Below are 18,263 nucleotides of genomic sequence, written 5' to 3' on the forward strand. Positions count from 1 at the left end.
GGATACAACCTGTATAGAGGAGTTACTGACTGGATACAACCTGTATAGAGGAGTTACTGACTGGATACAACCTGTATAGAGGAGTTACTGACTGGATACAACCTGTATAGTGGAGTTACTGACTAGATACAACCTGTATAGAGGAGTTACTGACTGGATACAACCTGTTACTGACTGGATACAACCTGTATAGTGGAGTTACTGACTGGATACAACCTGTTACTGACTGGATACAACCTGTATAGTGGAGTTACTGACTGGATACAACCTGTATAGTGGAGTTACTGACTGGATACAACCTGTATAGAGGAGTTACTGACTGGATACAACCTGTATAGAGGAGTTACTGACTGGATACAACCTGTATAGTGGAGTTACTGACTGGATACAACCTGTTACTGACTGGATACAACCTGTTACTGACTGGATACAACCTGTATAGAGGAGTTCCTGACTGGATACAACCTGTATAGAGGAGTTACTGACTGGATACAACCTGTTACTGACTGGATACAACCTGTATAGTGGAGTTACTGACTGGATACAACCTGTATAGTGGAGTTACTGACTGGATACAACCTGTTACTGACTGGATACAACCTGTATAGTGGAGTTACTGACTGGATACAACCTGTATAGTGGAGTTACTGACTGGATACAACCTGTATAGAGGAGTTACTGACTGGATACAACCTGTTACTGACTGGATACAGCCTGTATAGTGGAGTTACTGACTGGATACAACCTGTATAGTGGAGTTACTGACTGGATACAACCTGTATAGTGGAGTTACTGACTGGATACAACCTGTATAGAGGAGTTACTGACTGGATACAACCTGTTACTGACTGGATACAACCTGTTACTGACTGGATACAACCTGTATAGTGAAGTTACTGACTGGATACAACCTGTTACTGACTGGATACTGTATCGGGTGTCCTCCTCCTCTTCAGACGAAGAGGAGGAGTAGGGATTTGAGGACCAAAATGCAGCGTTGGAGTTAGACATAATATTTATTCACAAGAACCAGACGAAGACGGAAAACTCTCGAACAAATTACAAAAACAACAAACGAAGTAGACAGACCTGGACTACGAACTTACACGTAACGAAGAACGAACGAACAAGTACTGACTACGAACTCACGATACAGTCCCGTACAACAAACACTGACACAGGAGACAACCACCCACAACAAACAGTGTGAAAACACCTACCTTAATATGACTCTCAATCAGAGGAAATGAAAACCACCTGCCTCTAATTGAGAACCATATCAGGTCACCCTTTAAACCAACATAGAAACAGAAAACACTACAACCCCATTACTCAGAGGAGTAGGGATTTGACTACCCACCCAAACTCACGCCCTGACCGTCAAACACATACAAAAACAACAGAAAACAGGTCAGGAACGTGACAGATACAACCTGTATAGTGGAGTTACTGACACAAACTAGCCATGTTCAAGACAACTCAGAACCTCAGAGTAAAGATGTGCTTACATGTTTTTGCGTAGAGCTTCCTATTTGTTGCCTCTGATCCCGGGAAGCTCTGATCTCATCTTTCTAGAGTTTCCAAGATGTCTTGAATACAGCAACGCTCCAATTCTATGTTTAAAGACGTCTCTTCAATACAACAGAACAACAGGTCTGTCTTTAGGTTTATTAGATGTCTGTATTGACACACACACACAGTCTTAACCCCAGTCAGGTAAGATGGCTGACATCCCCAGAGTTCTAACACGCAAAGCATTATGGGGCATCTTCCTGGGCATCTGAATCTGAGTCCTCCACCAAGGCCTCCTCCTCTCCTCCAGCGGTCCCCCCTTCCTCCTCTCCTCCAGCGGTCCCCTCCTCCTCCTCTCCTCCGGCGGTCCCCTCCTCCTCCTCTCCTCCTCCTCCTGTTCTGTCCATCCCTCGGGAAGAGAACTTCCTCATCTTGATGTTGGGAAGCTTCTTTAGATCGCCGCTCCACTCCCTGAAACCAACCAATCACAGATCAAAACCATGGAATCATCCAATCACAGTTCAGAACCATGGAATTGTTGGGTTCACCTTGGGGTCATGATCGGGTCTGTACCAAATGATTGATGTATTATAATAATTGATTATGTTGTATTAATAGAAGGGGAGGGTTATAAGACCTCCCTCACATTTATAGGGTCCTGGACTACAGATGAACAATATATAGATTCATTATAAAGGTTTAATATTGTTCCACAGTTTATTTCTCTGCCTCTTATAAAGAAAACGGTCTGAGAGACGTGAGACAGAACTCTGCAGGGGAGTGTAAGAGATAAGAGACTAGTCAGACATTCCACTATAAATCAACTCGGGGACATTTACTGCTGAGCCTTTAGATAACACTGAAACGACTGTTTGTATAAGCTGTGGTGGCATGGGCTTGGTCTCATGAGTAGAAGGTAATGACGTAGGCAGTGACATCACTAGGCATAATAAAACAACTCGGGCCCTTTTCTATTGTGCAGAACTCACTCTGGAAACATGGTCCCGTTGGCAACTTCTGTCTGCAATTGCATTAATAAAGTTTTTTGAATGATTTAATTAAAGATATTGTCTGAATGCTAATTTCATCAAAGAGCCAATGATTGACAAGGAACAAACCACAACAGAATCAACCAATCAGGTGAGAGAATGTTTCTGAGAGAAATGTAACGAATAGAGCTGTTTTTCATAAATCATCACAGCTCTACGGACAACAACCAATCAGATCACGGCTCTACGGACAACAACCAATCAGATCACAGCTCTACGGACAACAACCAATCAGATCACAGCTCTACTGACGCAGACCAATCAGATTCCTGCTCTAGCCAGAGGTGGGTTGTCATTGGTCGTCTCACCTGAAGGTCTTGAGATGTTTAGAGTTGATGATGTCTGGAATCTCTGAGGAGAGAAGAGGAACACACGGTCAGGGATCTGTATCACCGGGTGTGTGTGTGTGTGTGTATTACCGGGTGTGTGTGTGTGTGTGTGTGTGTGTGTGTGTGTATTACCGTGTGTGTGTGTGTGTGTGTGTGTGTGTGTGTGTGTGTGTGTGTGTGTGTGTGTGTGTGTGTGTGTGTGTGTGTGTGTGTGTGTGTGTGTGTGTGTGTGTGTGTGTGTGTGTGTGTGTGTGTGTGTGTGTGTGTGTGTGTATCACCGTGTGTGTGTGTGTGTGTCAGTGTGTGTGTGTGTGTGTATTACCGGGTGTGTGTGTGTGTGTGTGTGTGTGTGTGTGTGTGTGTGTGTGTGTGTGTGTGTGTGTGTGTGTGGTGTGTGTGTATCACCGTGTGTGTGTGTATCACCGTGTGTGTGTGTATCACCGTGTGTGTGTGTGTGTGTATCACCGTGTGTGTGTGTGTGTGTATCACCGTGTGTGTATCACCGTGTGTGTGTGTATCACAGTGTGTGTGTGTGTGTGAGACTGACCGAAGCCGTTGCCATGGTACAGAGCGGTCTCTCTCTCTACAGTCTGTTTGATGACGGTCTCCCTGCTGCCATGGAGACGACCCTGACGACCTTTGATCCCGTTCACCAGCTCTATCTGGTCCAACTCCCCGTCAAACCTCTGTAGGTACCTATACACACACACACACACACACACACACACACACACACACGTTTTAAATACTTTATTTGAATCCACCAATCACATGTACTAAAAAAAGATCTAAACAATTGAAAAGGCCCTCAAGGTTCCAGGAAGCCCCTCCTTCTCCAAGCAGCTAGGCTGCCCACGACAGCTGAAACAGAGCAGTACCTAGCCAACTGCTTTGTCCTAGTCCCACGACAGCTGAAACAGAGCAGTACCTAGCCAACTGCTTTGCCCTAGTCCCACGACAGCTGAAACAGAGCAGTACCTAGCCACCTGCTTTGCCCTAGTCCCATGACAGCTGAAACAGAACAGTACCTAGCCAACTGCTTTGCCCTAGTCCCACGACAGCTGAAACAGAGCAGTACCTAGCCAACTGCTTTGCCCTAGTCCCACGACAGCTGAAACAGAACAGTACCTAGCCAACTGCTTTGCCCTAGTCCCACGACAGCTGAAACAGAACAGTACCTAGCCACCTGCTTTGCCCTAGTCCCATGACAGCTGAAACAGAGCAGTACCTAGCCAACTGCTTTGCCCTAGTCCCACGACAGCTGAAACAGAACAGTACCTAGCCAACTGCTTTGCCCTAGTCCCACAACAGCTGAAACAGAGCTGTACCTAGCCAACTGCTTTGCCCTAGTCCCACAACAGCTGAAACAGAGCAGTACCTAGCCAACTGCTTTGCCCTAGTCCCACGACAGCTGAAACAGAACAGTACCTAGCCACCTGCTTTGCCCTAGTCCCATGACAGCTGAAACAGAACAGTACCTAGCCAACTGCTTTGCCCTAGTCACACTACAGATGAAACAGAGCAGTACCTAGCCAACTGCTTTGCCCTAATCCCACAACAGCTGAAACAGAGCAGTACCTAGCCAACTGCTTTGCCCTAGTCCCACGACAGCTGAAACAGAACAGTACCTAGCCAACTGCTTTGCCCTAGTCCCACAACAGCTGAAACAGAGCAGTACCTAGCCAACTGCTTTGTCCTAGTCCCACAACAGCTGAAACAGAGCAGTACCTAGCCAACTGCTTTGTCCTAGTCCCAAAACAGCTGAAACAGAGCAGTACCTAGCCAACTGCTTTGCCCTAGTCCCACGACAGATGAAACAGAGCAGTACCTAGCCAACTGTTTTGCCCTAGTCCCACAACAGCTGAAACAGAGCTGTACCTAGCCAACTGCTTTGTCCTAGTCCCACGACAGCTGAAACAGAACAGTACCTAGCCAACTGCTTTGCCCTAGTCCCACGACAGCTGAAACAGAACAGTACCTAGCCACCTGCTTTGCCCTAGTCCCATGACAGCTGAAACAGAACAGTACCTAGCCAACTGCTTTGCCCTAGTCCCACGACAGCTGAAACAGAACAGTACCTAGCCAACTGCTTTGCCCTAGTCCCACGACAGCTGAAACAGAACAGTACCTAGCCACCTGCTTTGCCCTAGTCCCATGACAGCTGAAACAGAACAGTACCTAGCCAACTGCTTTGCCCTAGTCACACTACAGATGAAACAGAGCAGTACCTAGCCAACTAATTTGCCCTAATCCCACAACAGCTGAAACAGAACAGTACCTAGCCAACTGCTTTGTCCTAGTCCCACAACAGCTGAAACAGAGCAGTACCTAGCCAACTGCTTTGTCCTAGTCCCAAAACAGCTGAAACAGAGCAGTACCTAGCCAACTGCTTTGCCCTAGTCCCACGACAGATGAAACAGAGCAGTACCTAGCCAACTGTTTTGCCCTAGTCCCACAACAGCTGAAACAGAGCTGTACCTAGCCAACTGCTTTGTCCTAGTCCCACGACAGATGAAACAGAGCAGTACCTAGCCAACTGCTTTGCCCTAGTCCCACGACAGCTGAAACAGAGCAGTACCTAGCCAACTGCTTTGCCCTAGTCCCACAACAGCTGAAACAGAGCTGTACCTAGCCAACTGCTTTGCCCTAGTCCCACGACAGCTGAAAAGAGCAGAACCTAGCCAACTGCTTTGCCCTAGTCCCACAACAGCTGAAACAGAGCAGTACCTAGCCAACTGCTTTGTCCTAGTCCCACAACAGCTGAAACAGAGCAGTACCTAGCCAACTGCTTTGTCCTAGTCCCACAACAGCTGAAACAGAGCAGTACCTAGCCAACTGCTTTGCCCTAGTCCCACGACAGCTGAAACAGAACAGTACCTAGCCAACTGCTTTGCCCTAGTCCCACGACAGCTGAAACAGAACAGTACCTAGCCACCTGCTTTGCCCTAGTCCCATGACAGCTGAAACAGAACAGTACCTAGCCAACTGCTTTGCCCTAGTCCCACGACAGCTGAAACAGAACAGTACCTAGCCAACTGCTTTGCCCTAGTCCCACGACAGCTGAAACAGAACAGTACCTAGCCACCTGCTTTGCCCTAGTCCCATGACAGCTGAAACAGAACAGTACCTAGCCAACTGCTTTGCCCTAGTCACACTACAGATGAAACAGAGCAGTACCTAGCCAACTGCTTTGCCCTAATCCCACAACAGCTGAAACAGAACAGTACCTAGCCAACTGCTTTGCCCTAGTCCCACAACAGCTGAAACAGAGCAGTACCTAGCCAACTGCTTTGTCCTAGTCCCACGACAGCTGAAACAGAGCAGTACCTAGCCAACTGCTTTGCCCTAGTCCCACGACAGATGAAACAGAGCAGTACCTAACCAACTGCTTTGCCCTAGTCACACTACAGATGAAACAGAGCAGTACCTAGCCAACTGCTTTGCCCTAGTCCCACGACAGATGAAACAGAGCAGTACCTAGCCAACTGCTTTGTCCTAGTCCCACGACAGCTGAAACAGAGCAGTACCTAGCCAACTGCTTTGCCCTAGTCCCACAACAGCTGAAACAGAGCAGTACCTAGCCAACTGCTTTGTCCTAGTCCCACAACAGCTGAAACAGAGCAGTACCTAGCCAACTGCTTTGTCCTAGTCCCACAACAGCTGAAACAGAGCAGTACCTAGCCAACTGCTTTGCCCTAGTCCCACGACAGATGAAACAGAGCAGTACCTAGCCAACTGCTTTGTCCTAGTCACACGACAGATGAAACAGAGCAGTACCAAGCCAACTGCTTTGTCCTAGTCCCACAACAGCTGAAACAGAGCAGTACCTAGCCAACTGCTTTGCCCTAGTCCCACGACAGCTGAAACAGAGCAGTACCTAGCCAACTGCTTTGCCCTAGTCCCACGACAGCTGAAACAGAGCAGTACCTAGCCAACTGCTTTGCCCTAGTCCCACGACAGCTGAAACAGAGCAGTACCTAGCCAACTGCTTTGTCCTAGTCCCACGACAGCTGAAACAGAGCAGTACCTAGCCAACTGCTTTGTCCTAGTCCCACGACAGATGAAACAGAGCAGTACCTAGCCAACTGCTTTTTTTTATTTTTTATATAGCTCCAACAGTATAGTAACACCTAACTAAATGCTTGTGTTTCCAGCTCCAACAGTATAGTAACACCTAACTAAATGCTTGTGTTTCCAGCTCCAACAGTATAGTAACACCTAACTAAATGCTTGTGTTTCCAGCTCCAACATTATAGTAACACCTAACTAAATGCTTGTGTTTCCAGCTCCAACAGTATAGTAATACCTAACTAAATGCTTGTGTTTCCAGCTCCAACAGTATAGTAATACCTAACTAAATGCTTGTTTCCAGCTCCTACAGCGCAGTAACACGTAACTAAATGCTTGTGTTTCTAGCTCCTACAGTATAGTAACACCTAACTAAATGCTTGTGTTTCCAGCTCCTACAGTATAGTAACACCTAACTAAATGCTTGTGTTTCCAGCTCCAACAGTATAGTAACACCTAACAAAATGCTTGTGTTTCCAGCTCCAACAGTATAGTAACACCTAACTAAATGCTTGTGTTTCCAGCTCCTACAGCGCAGTAACACGTAACTAAATGCTTGTGTTTCCAGCTCCTACAGTATAGTAACACCTAACTAAATGCTTGTGTTTCCAGCTCCAACAGTATAGTAACACCTAACTAAATGCTTGTGTTTCCAGCTCCTACAGTAACACCTAACTAAATGCTTGTGTTTCCAGCTCCAACAGTATAGTAACACCTAACTAAATGCTTGTGTTTCCAGCTCCTACAGCGCAGTAACACGTAACTAAATGCTTGTGTTTCTAGCTCCTACAGTATAGTAAAAGACAAAACCACACACACATGAATACTGACCTCTCTATGATGTGACAGGCGTCCTGTTTGGTGAACTCTGTCTTCTCAGAGTCCAGCTGGCTCTGAAACCACTGCAGCTTGTCACCTACACACACAGACAATAGAAGGTAAGAGGGGGTACACCCTACCGTTGTACTCACCTACACACACAGACAATAGAAGGTAAGAGGGGGTACACACTACCGTTGTACTCACCTTTCACCTGTCTAGGTTGTCTAGCTATCTGAATATACTAACTACTGTGATATGTGGTTGTCCACCTAGCTATCTGAATATACTAACTACTGTAATATGTGGTTGTCCCACCTAGCTATCTGAATATACTAACTACTGTGATATGTGGTTGTCTCACCTAGCTATCTGAATATACTAACTACTGTGATATGTGGGTGTCCCACCTAGCTATCTGAATATACTAACTAGTGTGATATGTGGTTGTCCCACCTAGCTATCTGAATATACTAACTACTGTGATATGTGGTTGTCCCACCTAGCTATCTGAATATACTAACTAGTGTGATATGTTGTATCCCACCTAGCTATCTGAATATACTAACTACTGTGATATGTGGTTGTCCACCTAGCTATCTGAAGATGAATATACTAACTACTGTGATATGTGGTTGTCTCACCTAGCTATCTGAATATACTAACTACTGTAATATGTGGTTGTCCCACCTGGCTATCTGAATATACTAACTACTGTGATATGTGGTTGTCCCACCTAGCTATCTGAATATACTAACTACTGTAATATGTGGTTGTCCCACCTAGCTATCTGAATATACTAACTACTGTGATATGTGGTTGTCCCACCTAGCTATCTGAATATACTAACTACTGTGATATGTGGTTGTCTCACCTAGCTATCTGAATATACTAACTACTGTAATATGTGGTTGTCCCACCTAGCTATCTGAATATACTAACTAGTGTGATATGTTGTATCCCACCTAGCTATCTGAATATACTAACTACTGTGATATGTGGTTGTCCACCTAGCTATCTGAAGATGAATATACTAACTACTGTGATATGTGGTTGTCTCACCTAGCTATCTGAATATACTAACTACTGTAATATGTGGTTGTCCCACCTGGCTATCTGAATATACTAACTACTGTGATATGTGGTTGTCCCACCTAGCTATCTGAATATACTAACTACTGTAATATGTGGTTGTCCCACCTAGCTATCTGAAGATGAATATACTAACTACTGTAATATGTGGTTGTCCCACCTAGCTATCTGAATATACTAACTACTGTGATATGTGGTTGTCTCACCTAGCTATCTGAATATACTAACTACTGTGATATGTGGTTGTCCCACCTAGCTATCTGAATATACTAACTACTGTGATATGTGGTTGTCCCACCTAGCTATCTGAATATACTAACTACTGTGATATGTGGTTGTCCCACCTAGCTATCTGAATATACTAACTACTGTGATATGTGGTTGTCTCACCTAGCTATCTGAATATACTAACTACTGTGATATGTGGTTGTCCCACCTAGCTATCTGAATATACTAACTACTGTGATATGTGGTTGTCCCACCTAGCTATCTGAATATACTAACTACTGTGATATGTGGTTGTCCCACCTAGCTATCTGAATATACTAACTACTGTAATATGTGGTTGTCCACCTAGCTATCTGAATATACTAACTACTGTGATATGTGGTTGTCCCACCTAGCTATCTGAATATGAATATACTAACTACTGTGATATGTGGTTGTCCCACCTAGCTATCTGAATATACTAACTACTGTGATATGTGGTTGTCCCACCTAGCTATCTGAAGATGAATATACTAACTACTGTAATATGTGGTTGTCCCACCTAGCTATCTGAATATACTAACTACTGTGATATGTGGTTGTCCCACCTAGCTATCTGAATATACTAACTACTGTGATATGTGGTTGTCCCACCTAGCTATCTGAATATACTAACTACTGTGATATGTGGTTGTCCCACCTAGCTATCTGAATATACTAACTACTGTAATATGTGGTTGTCCCACCTAGCTATCTGAATATACTAACTACTGTGATATGTGGTTGTCCCACCTAGCTATCTGAATATACTAACTACTGTAATATGTGGTTGTCCCACCTAGCTATCTGAATATACTAACTACTGTAATATGTGGTTGTCTCACCTAGCTATCTGAATATACTAACTACTGTAATATGTGGTTGTCTCACCTAGCTATCTGAATATACTAACTACTGTAATATGTGGTTGTCCCACCTAGCTATCTGAATATACTAACTACTGTGATATGTGGTTGTCCCACCTAGCTATCTGAATATACTAACTACTGTGATATGTGGTTGTCTCACCTAGCTATCTGAATATACTAACTACTGTAATATGTGGTTGTCCCACCTAGCTATCTGAATATACTAACTACTGTAATATGTGGTTGTCCCACCTAGCTATCTGAATATACTAACTACTGTGATATGTGGTTGTCCCACCTAGCTATCTGAATATACTAACTACTGTGATATGTGGTTGTCCCACCTAGCTATCTGAATATACTAACTACTGTGATATGTGGCTGTCTCACCTAGCTATCTGAATATACTAACTACTGTAATATGTGGTTGTCCCACCTAGCTATCTGAATATACTAACTACTGTGATATGTGGTTGTCCCACCTAGCTATCTGAATATGAATATACTAACTACTGTGATATGTGGTTGTCCCACCTAGCTATCTGAATATACTAACTACTGTAATATGTGGTTGTCCCACCTAGCTATCTGAATATACTAACTACTGTGATATGTGGTTGTCCCACCTAGCTATCTGAATATACTAACTACTGTGATATGTGGTTGTCTCACCTAGCTATCTGAATATACTAACTACTGTAATATGTGGTTGTCCCACCTAGCTATCTGAATATACTAACTACTGTAATATGTGGTTGTCCCACCTAGCTATCTGAATATACTAACTACTGTGATATGTGGTTGTCCCACCTAGCTATCTGAATATACTAACTACTGTGATATGTGGTTGTCCCACCTAGCTATCTGAATATACTAACTACTGTGATATGTGGCTGTCTCACCTAGCTATCTGAATATACTAACTACTGTAATATGTGGTTGTCCCACCTAGCTATCTGAATATACTAACTACTGTGATATGTGGTTGTCCCACCTAGCTATCTGAATATGAATATACTAACTACTGTGATATGTGGTTGTCCCACCTAGCTATCTGAATATACTAACTACTGTAATATGTGGTTGTCCCACCTAGCTATCTGAATATACTAACTACTGTGATATGTGGTTGTCCCACCTAGCTATCTGAATATACTAACTACTGTGATATGTGGTTGTCTCACCTAGCTATCTGAATATACTAACTACTGTGATATGTGGTTGTCTCACCTAGCTATCTGAATATACTAACTACTGTGATATGTGGCTGTCTCACCTAGCTATCTGAATATACTAACTACTGTAATATGTGGTTGTCCCACCTAGCTATCTGAATATACTAACTACTGTGATATGTGGTTGTCCCACCTAGCTATCTGAATATACTAACTACTGTGATATGTGGCTGTCTCACCTAGCTATCTGAATATACTAACTACTGTAATATGTGGTTGTCCCACCTAGCTATCTGAATATACTAACTACTGTGATATGTGGCTGTCTCACCTAGCTATCTGAATATACTAACTACTGTAATATGTGGTTGTCTCACCTAGCTATCTGAATATACTAACTACTGTAATATGTGGTTGTCCCACCTAGCTATCTGAATATACTAACTACTGTGATATGTGGTTGTCCCACCTAGCTATCTGAATATACTAACTACTGTGATATGTGGTTGTCTCACCTAGCTATCTGAATATACTAACTACTGTGATATGTGGTTGTCTCACCTAGCTATCTGAATATACTAACTACTGTAATATGTGGTTGTCTCACCTAGCTATCTGAATATACTAACTACTGTGATATGTGGTTGTCCCACCTAGCTATCTGAATATACTAACTACTGTGATATGTGGTTGTCCCACCTAGCTATCTGAATATACTAACTACTGTGATATGTGGCTGTCCACCTAGCTATCTAAATATACTAACTACTGTAATATGTGGTTGTCTCACCTAGCTATCTAAATATACTAACTACTGTGATATGTGGTTGTCTCACCTAGCTATCTGAATATACTAACTACTGTGATATGTGGTTGTCCACCTAGCTATCTGAATATACTAACTACTGTGATATGTGGTTGTCCCACCTAGCTATCTGAATATACTAACTACTGTGATATGTGGTTGTCCCACCTAGCTATCTGAATATACTAACTACTGTAATATGTGGTTGTCCCACCTAGCTATCTGAATATACTAACTACTGTGATATGTGGTTGTCCCACCTAGCTATCTGAATATACTAACTACTGTGATATGTGGTTGTCCCACCTAGCTATCTGAATATACTAACTACTGTGATATGTGGCTGTCCACCTAGCTATCTAAATATACTAACTACTGTAATATGTGGTTGTCTCACCTAGCTATCTAAATATACTAACTACTGTGATATGTGGTTGTCTCACCTAGCTATCTGAATATACTAACTACTGTGATATGTGGTTGTCCACCTAGCTATCTGAATATACTAACTACTGTGATATGTGGTTGTCCCACCTAGCTATCTGAATATACTAACTACTGTAATATGTGGTTGTCCCACCTAGCTATCTGAAGATGAATATACTAACTACTGTGATATGTGGTTGTCCCACCTAGCTATCTGAATATACTAACTACTGTGATATGTGGTTGTCCCACCTAGCTATCTGAATATACTAACTACTGTGATATGTGGTTGTCCCACCTAGCTATCTGAATATACTAACTACTGTGATATGTGGTTGTCCCACCTAGCTATCTGAATATACTAACTACTGTGATATGTGGTTGTCCCACCTAGCTATCTGAATATACTAACTACTGTGATATGTGGTTGTCCCACCTAGCTATCTGAATATACTAACTACTGTGATATGTTGTATCCCACCTAGCTATCTGAATATACTAACTACTGTGATATGTGGTTGTCCCACCTAGCTATCTGAATATACTAACTACTGTAATATGTGGTTGTCCCACCTAGCTATCTGAATATACTAACTACTGTAATATGTGGTTGTCTCACCTAGCTATCTGAATATACTAACTACTGTGATATGTGGTTGTCCCACCTAGCTATCTGAAGAGGAATATACTAACTACTGTGATATGTGGTTGTCTCACCTAGCTATCTGAATATACTAACTACTGTGATATGTGGTTGTCTATGTGGTTGTCCCACCTAGCTATCTGAATATACTAACTACTGTGATATGTGGTTGTCCCACCTAGCTATCTGAAGAGGAATATACTAACTACTGTGATATGTGGTTGTCCCACCTAGCTATCTGAATATACTAACTACTGTGATATGTGGTTGTCCCACCTAGCTATCTGAATATACTAACTAGTGTGATATGTTGTATCCCACCTAGCTATCTGAATATACTAACTACTGTAATATGTGGTTGTCCCACCTAGCTATCTGAATATACTAACTACTGTGATATGTGGTTGTCTCACCTAGCTATCTGAATATACTAACTACTGTGATATGTGGTTGTCCCACCTAGCTATCTGAATATACTAACTACTGTAATATGTGGTTGTCCCACCTAGCTATCTGAATATACTAACTACTGTAATATGTGGTTGTCCCACCTAGCTATCTGAATATACTAACTACTGTAATATGTGGTTGTCCCACCTAGCTATCTGAATATACTAACTACTGTAATATGTGGTTGTCCCACCTAGCTATCTGAATATACTAACTACTGTAATATGTGGTTGTCCCACCTAGCTATCTGAATATACTAACTACTGTGATATGTGGTTGTCCCACCTAGCTATCTGAATATACTAACTACTGTAATATGTGGTTGTCTCACCTAGCTATCTGAATATACTAACTACTGTGATATGTGGTTGTCCCACCTAGCTATCTGAATATACTAACTACTGTGATATGTGGTTGTCCCACCTAGCTATCTGAATATACTAACTACTGTAATATGTGGTTGTCCCACCTAGCTATCTGAATATACTAACTACTGTGATATGTGGTTGTCTCACCTAGCTATCTGAATATACTAACTACTGTGATATGTGGTTGTCCCACCTAGCTATCTGAATATACTAACTACTGTAATATGTGGTTGTCTCACCTAGCTATCTGAATATACTAACTACTGTAATATGTGGTTGTCTCACCTAGCTATCTGAATATACTAACTACTGTGATATGTGGTTGTCTCACCTAGCTATCTGAATATACTAACTACTGTAATATGTGGTTGTCCCACCTAGCTATCTGAATATACTAACTACTGTGATATGTGGTTGTCCCACCTAGCTATCTGAATATACTAACTACTGTGATATGTGGTTGTCTCACCTAGCTATCTGAATATACTAACTACTGTAATATGTGGTTGTCCCACCTAGCTATCTGAATATACTAACTACTGTGATATGTGGTTGTCTCACCTAGCTATCTGAATATACTAACTACTGTGATATGTGGTTGTCTCACCTAGCTATCTGAATATACTAACTACTGTGATATGTGGTTGTCCCACCTAGCTATCTGAATATACTAACTACTGTGATATGTGGTTGTCTCACCTAGCTATCTGAATATACTAACTACTGTAATATGTGGTTGTCCCACCTAGCTATCTGAATATACTAACTACTGTGATATGTGGTTGTCCCACCTAGCTATCTGAATATACTAACTACTGTGATATGTGGTTGTCCCACCTAGCTATCTGAATATACTAACTACTGTGATATGTGGTTGTCTCACCTAGCTATCTGAATATACTAACTACTGTGATATGTGGTTGTCTCACCTAGCTATCTGAATATACTAACTACTGTGATATGTGGTTGTCTCACCTAGCTATCTGAATATACTAACTACTGTGATATGTGGTTGTCCCACCTAGCTATCTGAATATACTAACTACTGTAATATGTGGTTGTCTCACCTAGCTATCTGAATATACTAACTACTGTGATATGTGGTTGTCCCACCTAGCTATCTGAATATACTAACTACTGTGATATGTGGTTGTCTCACCTAGCTATCTGAATATACTAACTACTGTGATATGTGGTTGTCCCACCTAGCTATCTGAATATACTAACTACTGTAATATGTGGTTGTCCCACCTAGCTATCTGAATATACTAACTACTGTGATATGTGGTTGTCTCACCTAGCTATCTGAATATACTAACTACTGTGATATGTGGTTGTCCCACCTAGCTATCTGAAGATGAATATACTAACTACTGTGATATGTGGTTGTCCCACCTAGCTATCTGAATATACTAACTACTGTAATATGTGGTTGTCCCACCTAGCTATCTGAATATACTAACTACTGTGATATGTGGTTGTCTCACCTAGCTATCTGAATATACTAACTACTGTGATATGTGGTTGTCCCACCTAGCTATCTGAATATACTAACTACTGTGATATGTGGTTGTCTCACCTAGCTATCTAAATATACTAACTACTGTAATATGTGGTTGTCCCACCTAGCTATCTGAATATACTAACTACTGTGATATGTGGTTGTCCCACCTAGCTATCTGAATATACTAACTACTGTAATATGTGGTTGTCCCACCTAGCTATCTGAATATACTAACTACTGTGATATGTGGTTGTCTCACCTAGCTATCTGAATATACTAACTACTGTAATATGTGGTTGTCTCACCTAGCTATCTGAATATACTAACTACTGTGATATGTGGTTGTCCCACCTAGCTATCTGAATATACTAACTACTGTGATATGTGGTTGTCCCACCTAGCTATCTGAATATACTAACTACTGTAATATGTGGTTGTCTCACCTAGCTATCTGAATATACTAACTACTGTAATATGTGGTTGTCCCACCTAGCTATCTGAATATACTAACTACTGTGATATGTGGTTGTCCCACCTAGCTATCTGAAGATGAATATACTAACTACTGTGATATGTGGTTGTCCCACCTAGCTATCTGAATATACTAACTACTGTGATATGTGGTTGTCCCACCTAGCTATCTAAATATACTAACTACTGTGATATGTGGTTGTCTCACCTAGCTATCTGAAGATGAATATACTAACTACTGTGATATGTGGTTGTCTCACCTAGCTATCTGAATATACTAACTACTGTGATATGTGGTTGTCCCACCTAGCTATCTGAATATACTAACTACTGTAATATGTGGTTGTCTCACCTAGCTATCTGAATATACTAACTACTGTAATATGTGGTTGTCCCACCTAGCTATCTGAATATACTAACTACTGTGATATGTGGTTGTCCCACCTAGCTATCTGAATATACTAACTACTGTGATATGTGGTTGTCCCACCTAGCTATCTGAATATACTAACTACTGTGATATGTGGTTGTCCCACCTAGCTATCTGAATATACTAACTACTGTAATATGTGGTTGTCTCACCTAGCTATCTGAATATACTAACTACTGTGATATGTGGTTGTCCCACCTAGCTATCTGAATATACTAACTACAGTGATATGTGGTTGTCCCACCTAGCTATCTGAATATACAGTAACACAGTAGTACAGTAAGACTGTCAGACTCACCAATGCTGTTGAGACGAGTCGCCTTCTCACTCTTTTGTCTGGAGGCAGAGATACACACTTAACTTTATGAATATATAACAATATACAAGATTCTCTCTGTTCAAAACACACACACAAATCATCTCCCTCCTTACCTCTCCTTCTTTCCCAGACGTATCTCCTGGCTGGCCAGGTAGGCAGCTTTCCTGCTATAGGGATGACACACCTTCTCCTTCTGAGTTGGTTTACCTTTCCCCGCCTTCGGCTACACACACACACACACACACACACACACACACACACACACACACACACACACACACACACGACTGTTAGAACACTGTCTTGCATTATTCTACACTTAACTAAAATATAAACGCAACATGTAAAGTGTTGGTCCTATGTTTCATGAACTGAAATAAAATATCCTAGAAATGTCCATACGCAAGAAAGCTTATTTCCCAGTTAGTGAGCATTTCTCTTTTGCCAAGATAATCCATCCGGCTGATAGGTGTGGCATATCAAGAAGCTGATTAAACGGCATGATCATTACAAAGGTGCACCTTGTGCTGGGGACAATAAAAGGCCACTCTAAAATGTGAAGTTTTGTCACACAACACAATGCCACAGATGTCTGAAGTTGAGGGAGTGTGTGGTTGACATGCTGACTGCAGAAATTTCCTCCAGGGCTGTTGCCTGAGAATTTAATGTTCATTTCTCTACCATAAGCCGCCTCCAAAGTCATTTTAGATAATTTGGCAGTACGTCCAACTGGCCTCATAACCGCAGACCACATGTAACCACACCAGCCCAGGACCTCCACATCCGGCTTCTTCGCCTATGGGATCGTTTGAGACCAGCTACCCAGACAGCTGATGAAACGGAGGAATTTTTCTGTCTGTAATAATGCCCTTTGTGGGGAAAAACTCATTCTGATTGGCTGGGCCTGGCTCCCCAGTGGGTGGAGCCCTCCCAGGCCCACCCATCGCTGCGCTCCTGCCCAGTCATGTGAAATACTTACTTAAAAGTTAAGCAAAATACGAGTTAAGAAAATATTAAATAAATAAACTAAAGTAAAAAAAATATATATATAACAATGAGGCTATCTGCGGGGGTACAGGTTAGTCGAGGTAATATCTAGGTAGGGGTAAAGTGACTATACATAGATAATAAACATCGAGGAGCAGCAGCGTAAAAGAAAAAGAGCATTCAATGCAAATAGTCCGGGTATCCATTTGATGAGCTGTCCAGCAGTCTTATGGCTTGGGGGGGTAGAAGCTGTTAAGAAGCTTTAGGACCTATTTTATATTTAACTAGGCAAGTCCTAGACTTGGTGCTTGTTAAAGTCACGTGGAATCCATAGATTAGGGCCTAATTTATTTATTTCAGTTGACTGATTTCCTTATATTAACTTTAACTCGTAAATCGTTGAAATTGTTGCATTTTGCGTTTATATTTTTGTGCAGTATACATTCACTAGGTTCTAAGAGCGCTATAACGTTATATAAATCTAGCTATAGCTAAACATATTTATACATATATAGATACATGTTAAGGATGTTAAATAAGTGTAATTTTACCATGTTTTAGTTGAATGTGCGAAGTTTGATCATCGGTTGAACACACGTGTTCTGTATTGACAACTCCGGCGGATGCTGCTGGTCCGTCGGACAACACTGTCCGTCATTTCATCCGGCGGCGGAAAGAAGGTTCCACAACCCGGAAGACAA

The 18,263-nt window shown here is 42.1% G+C and overlaps 1 protein-coding gene across 1 annotated transcript; it reads right to left on the reverse strand.

The window, feature by feature from the left end:
- Nucleotides 1-997: 997 nt before the first annotated feature.
- tma16 (translation machinery associated 16 homolog) lies at nucleotides 998-18,220 on the reverse strand. Its single transcript, XM_055924182.1, has 7 exons — nucleotides 18,114-18,220; nucleotides 16,689-16,798; nucleotides 16,555-16,592; nucleotides 7,790-7,874; nucleotides 3,438-3,586; nucleotides 2,870-2,912; nucleotides 998-1,983 (listed from the first exon to the last, which is right to left on the reverse strand). The coding sequence occupies exons 1-7, from the start codon at nucleotides 18,114-18,116 to the stop codon at nucleotides 1,758-1,760; spliced, it is 654 nt and encodes a 217-aa protein (XP_055780157.1). The 5' UTR covers nucleotides 18,117-18,220; the 3' UTR covers nucleotides 998-1,757.
- Between the last annotated feature and the right edge of the window lie 43 nt (nucleotides 18,221-18,263).

This window comes from Salvelinus fontinalis, chromosome 5 (assembly GCF_029448725.1).
Source record: "Salvelinus fontinalis isolate EN_2023a chromosome 5, ASM2944872v1, whole genome shotgun sequence".
NCBI lineage: Eukaryota > Metazoa > Chordata > Actinopteri > Salmoniformes > Salmonidae > Salvelinus > Salvelinus fontinalis.

What these genes read in the sequence shown, in the direction of transcription:
- tma16 (XM_055924182.1), bottom strand. An exon ending in CGTCTGGGAAAGAAGGAGAG is followed by an intron (nt 16,593 to 16,688) that starts GTAAGGAGGGAG and finishes CTCTGCCTCCAG; the next exon opens with ACAAAAGAGTGAGAAGGCGA. An exon ending in GCCTGTCACATCATAGAGAG is followed by an intron (nt 3,587 to 7,789) that starts GTCAGTATTCAT and finishes GTGTGTGTATAG; the next exon opens with GTACCTACAGAGGTTTGACG.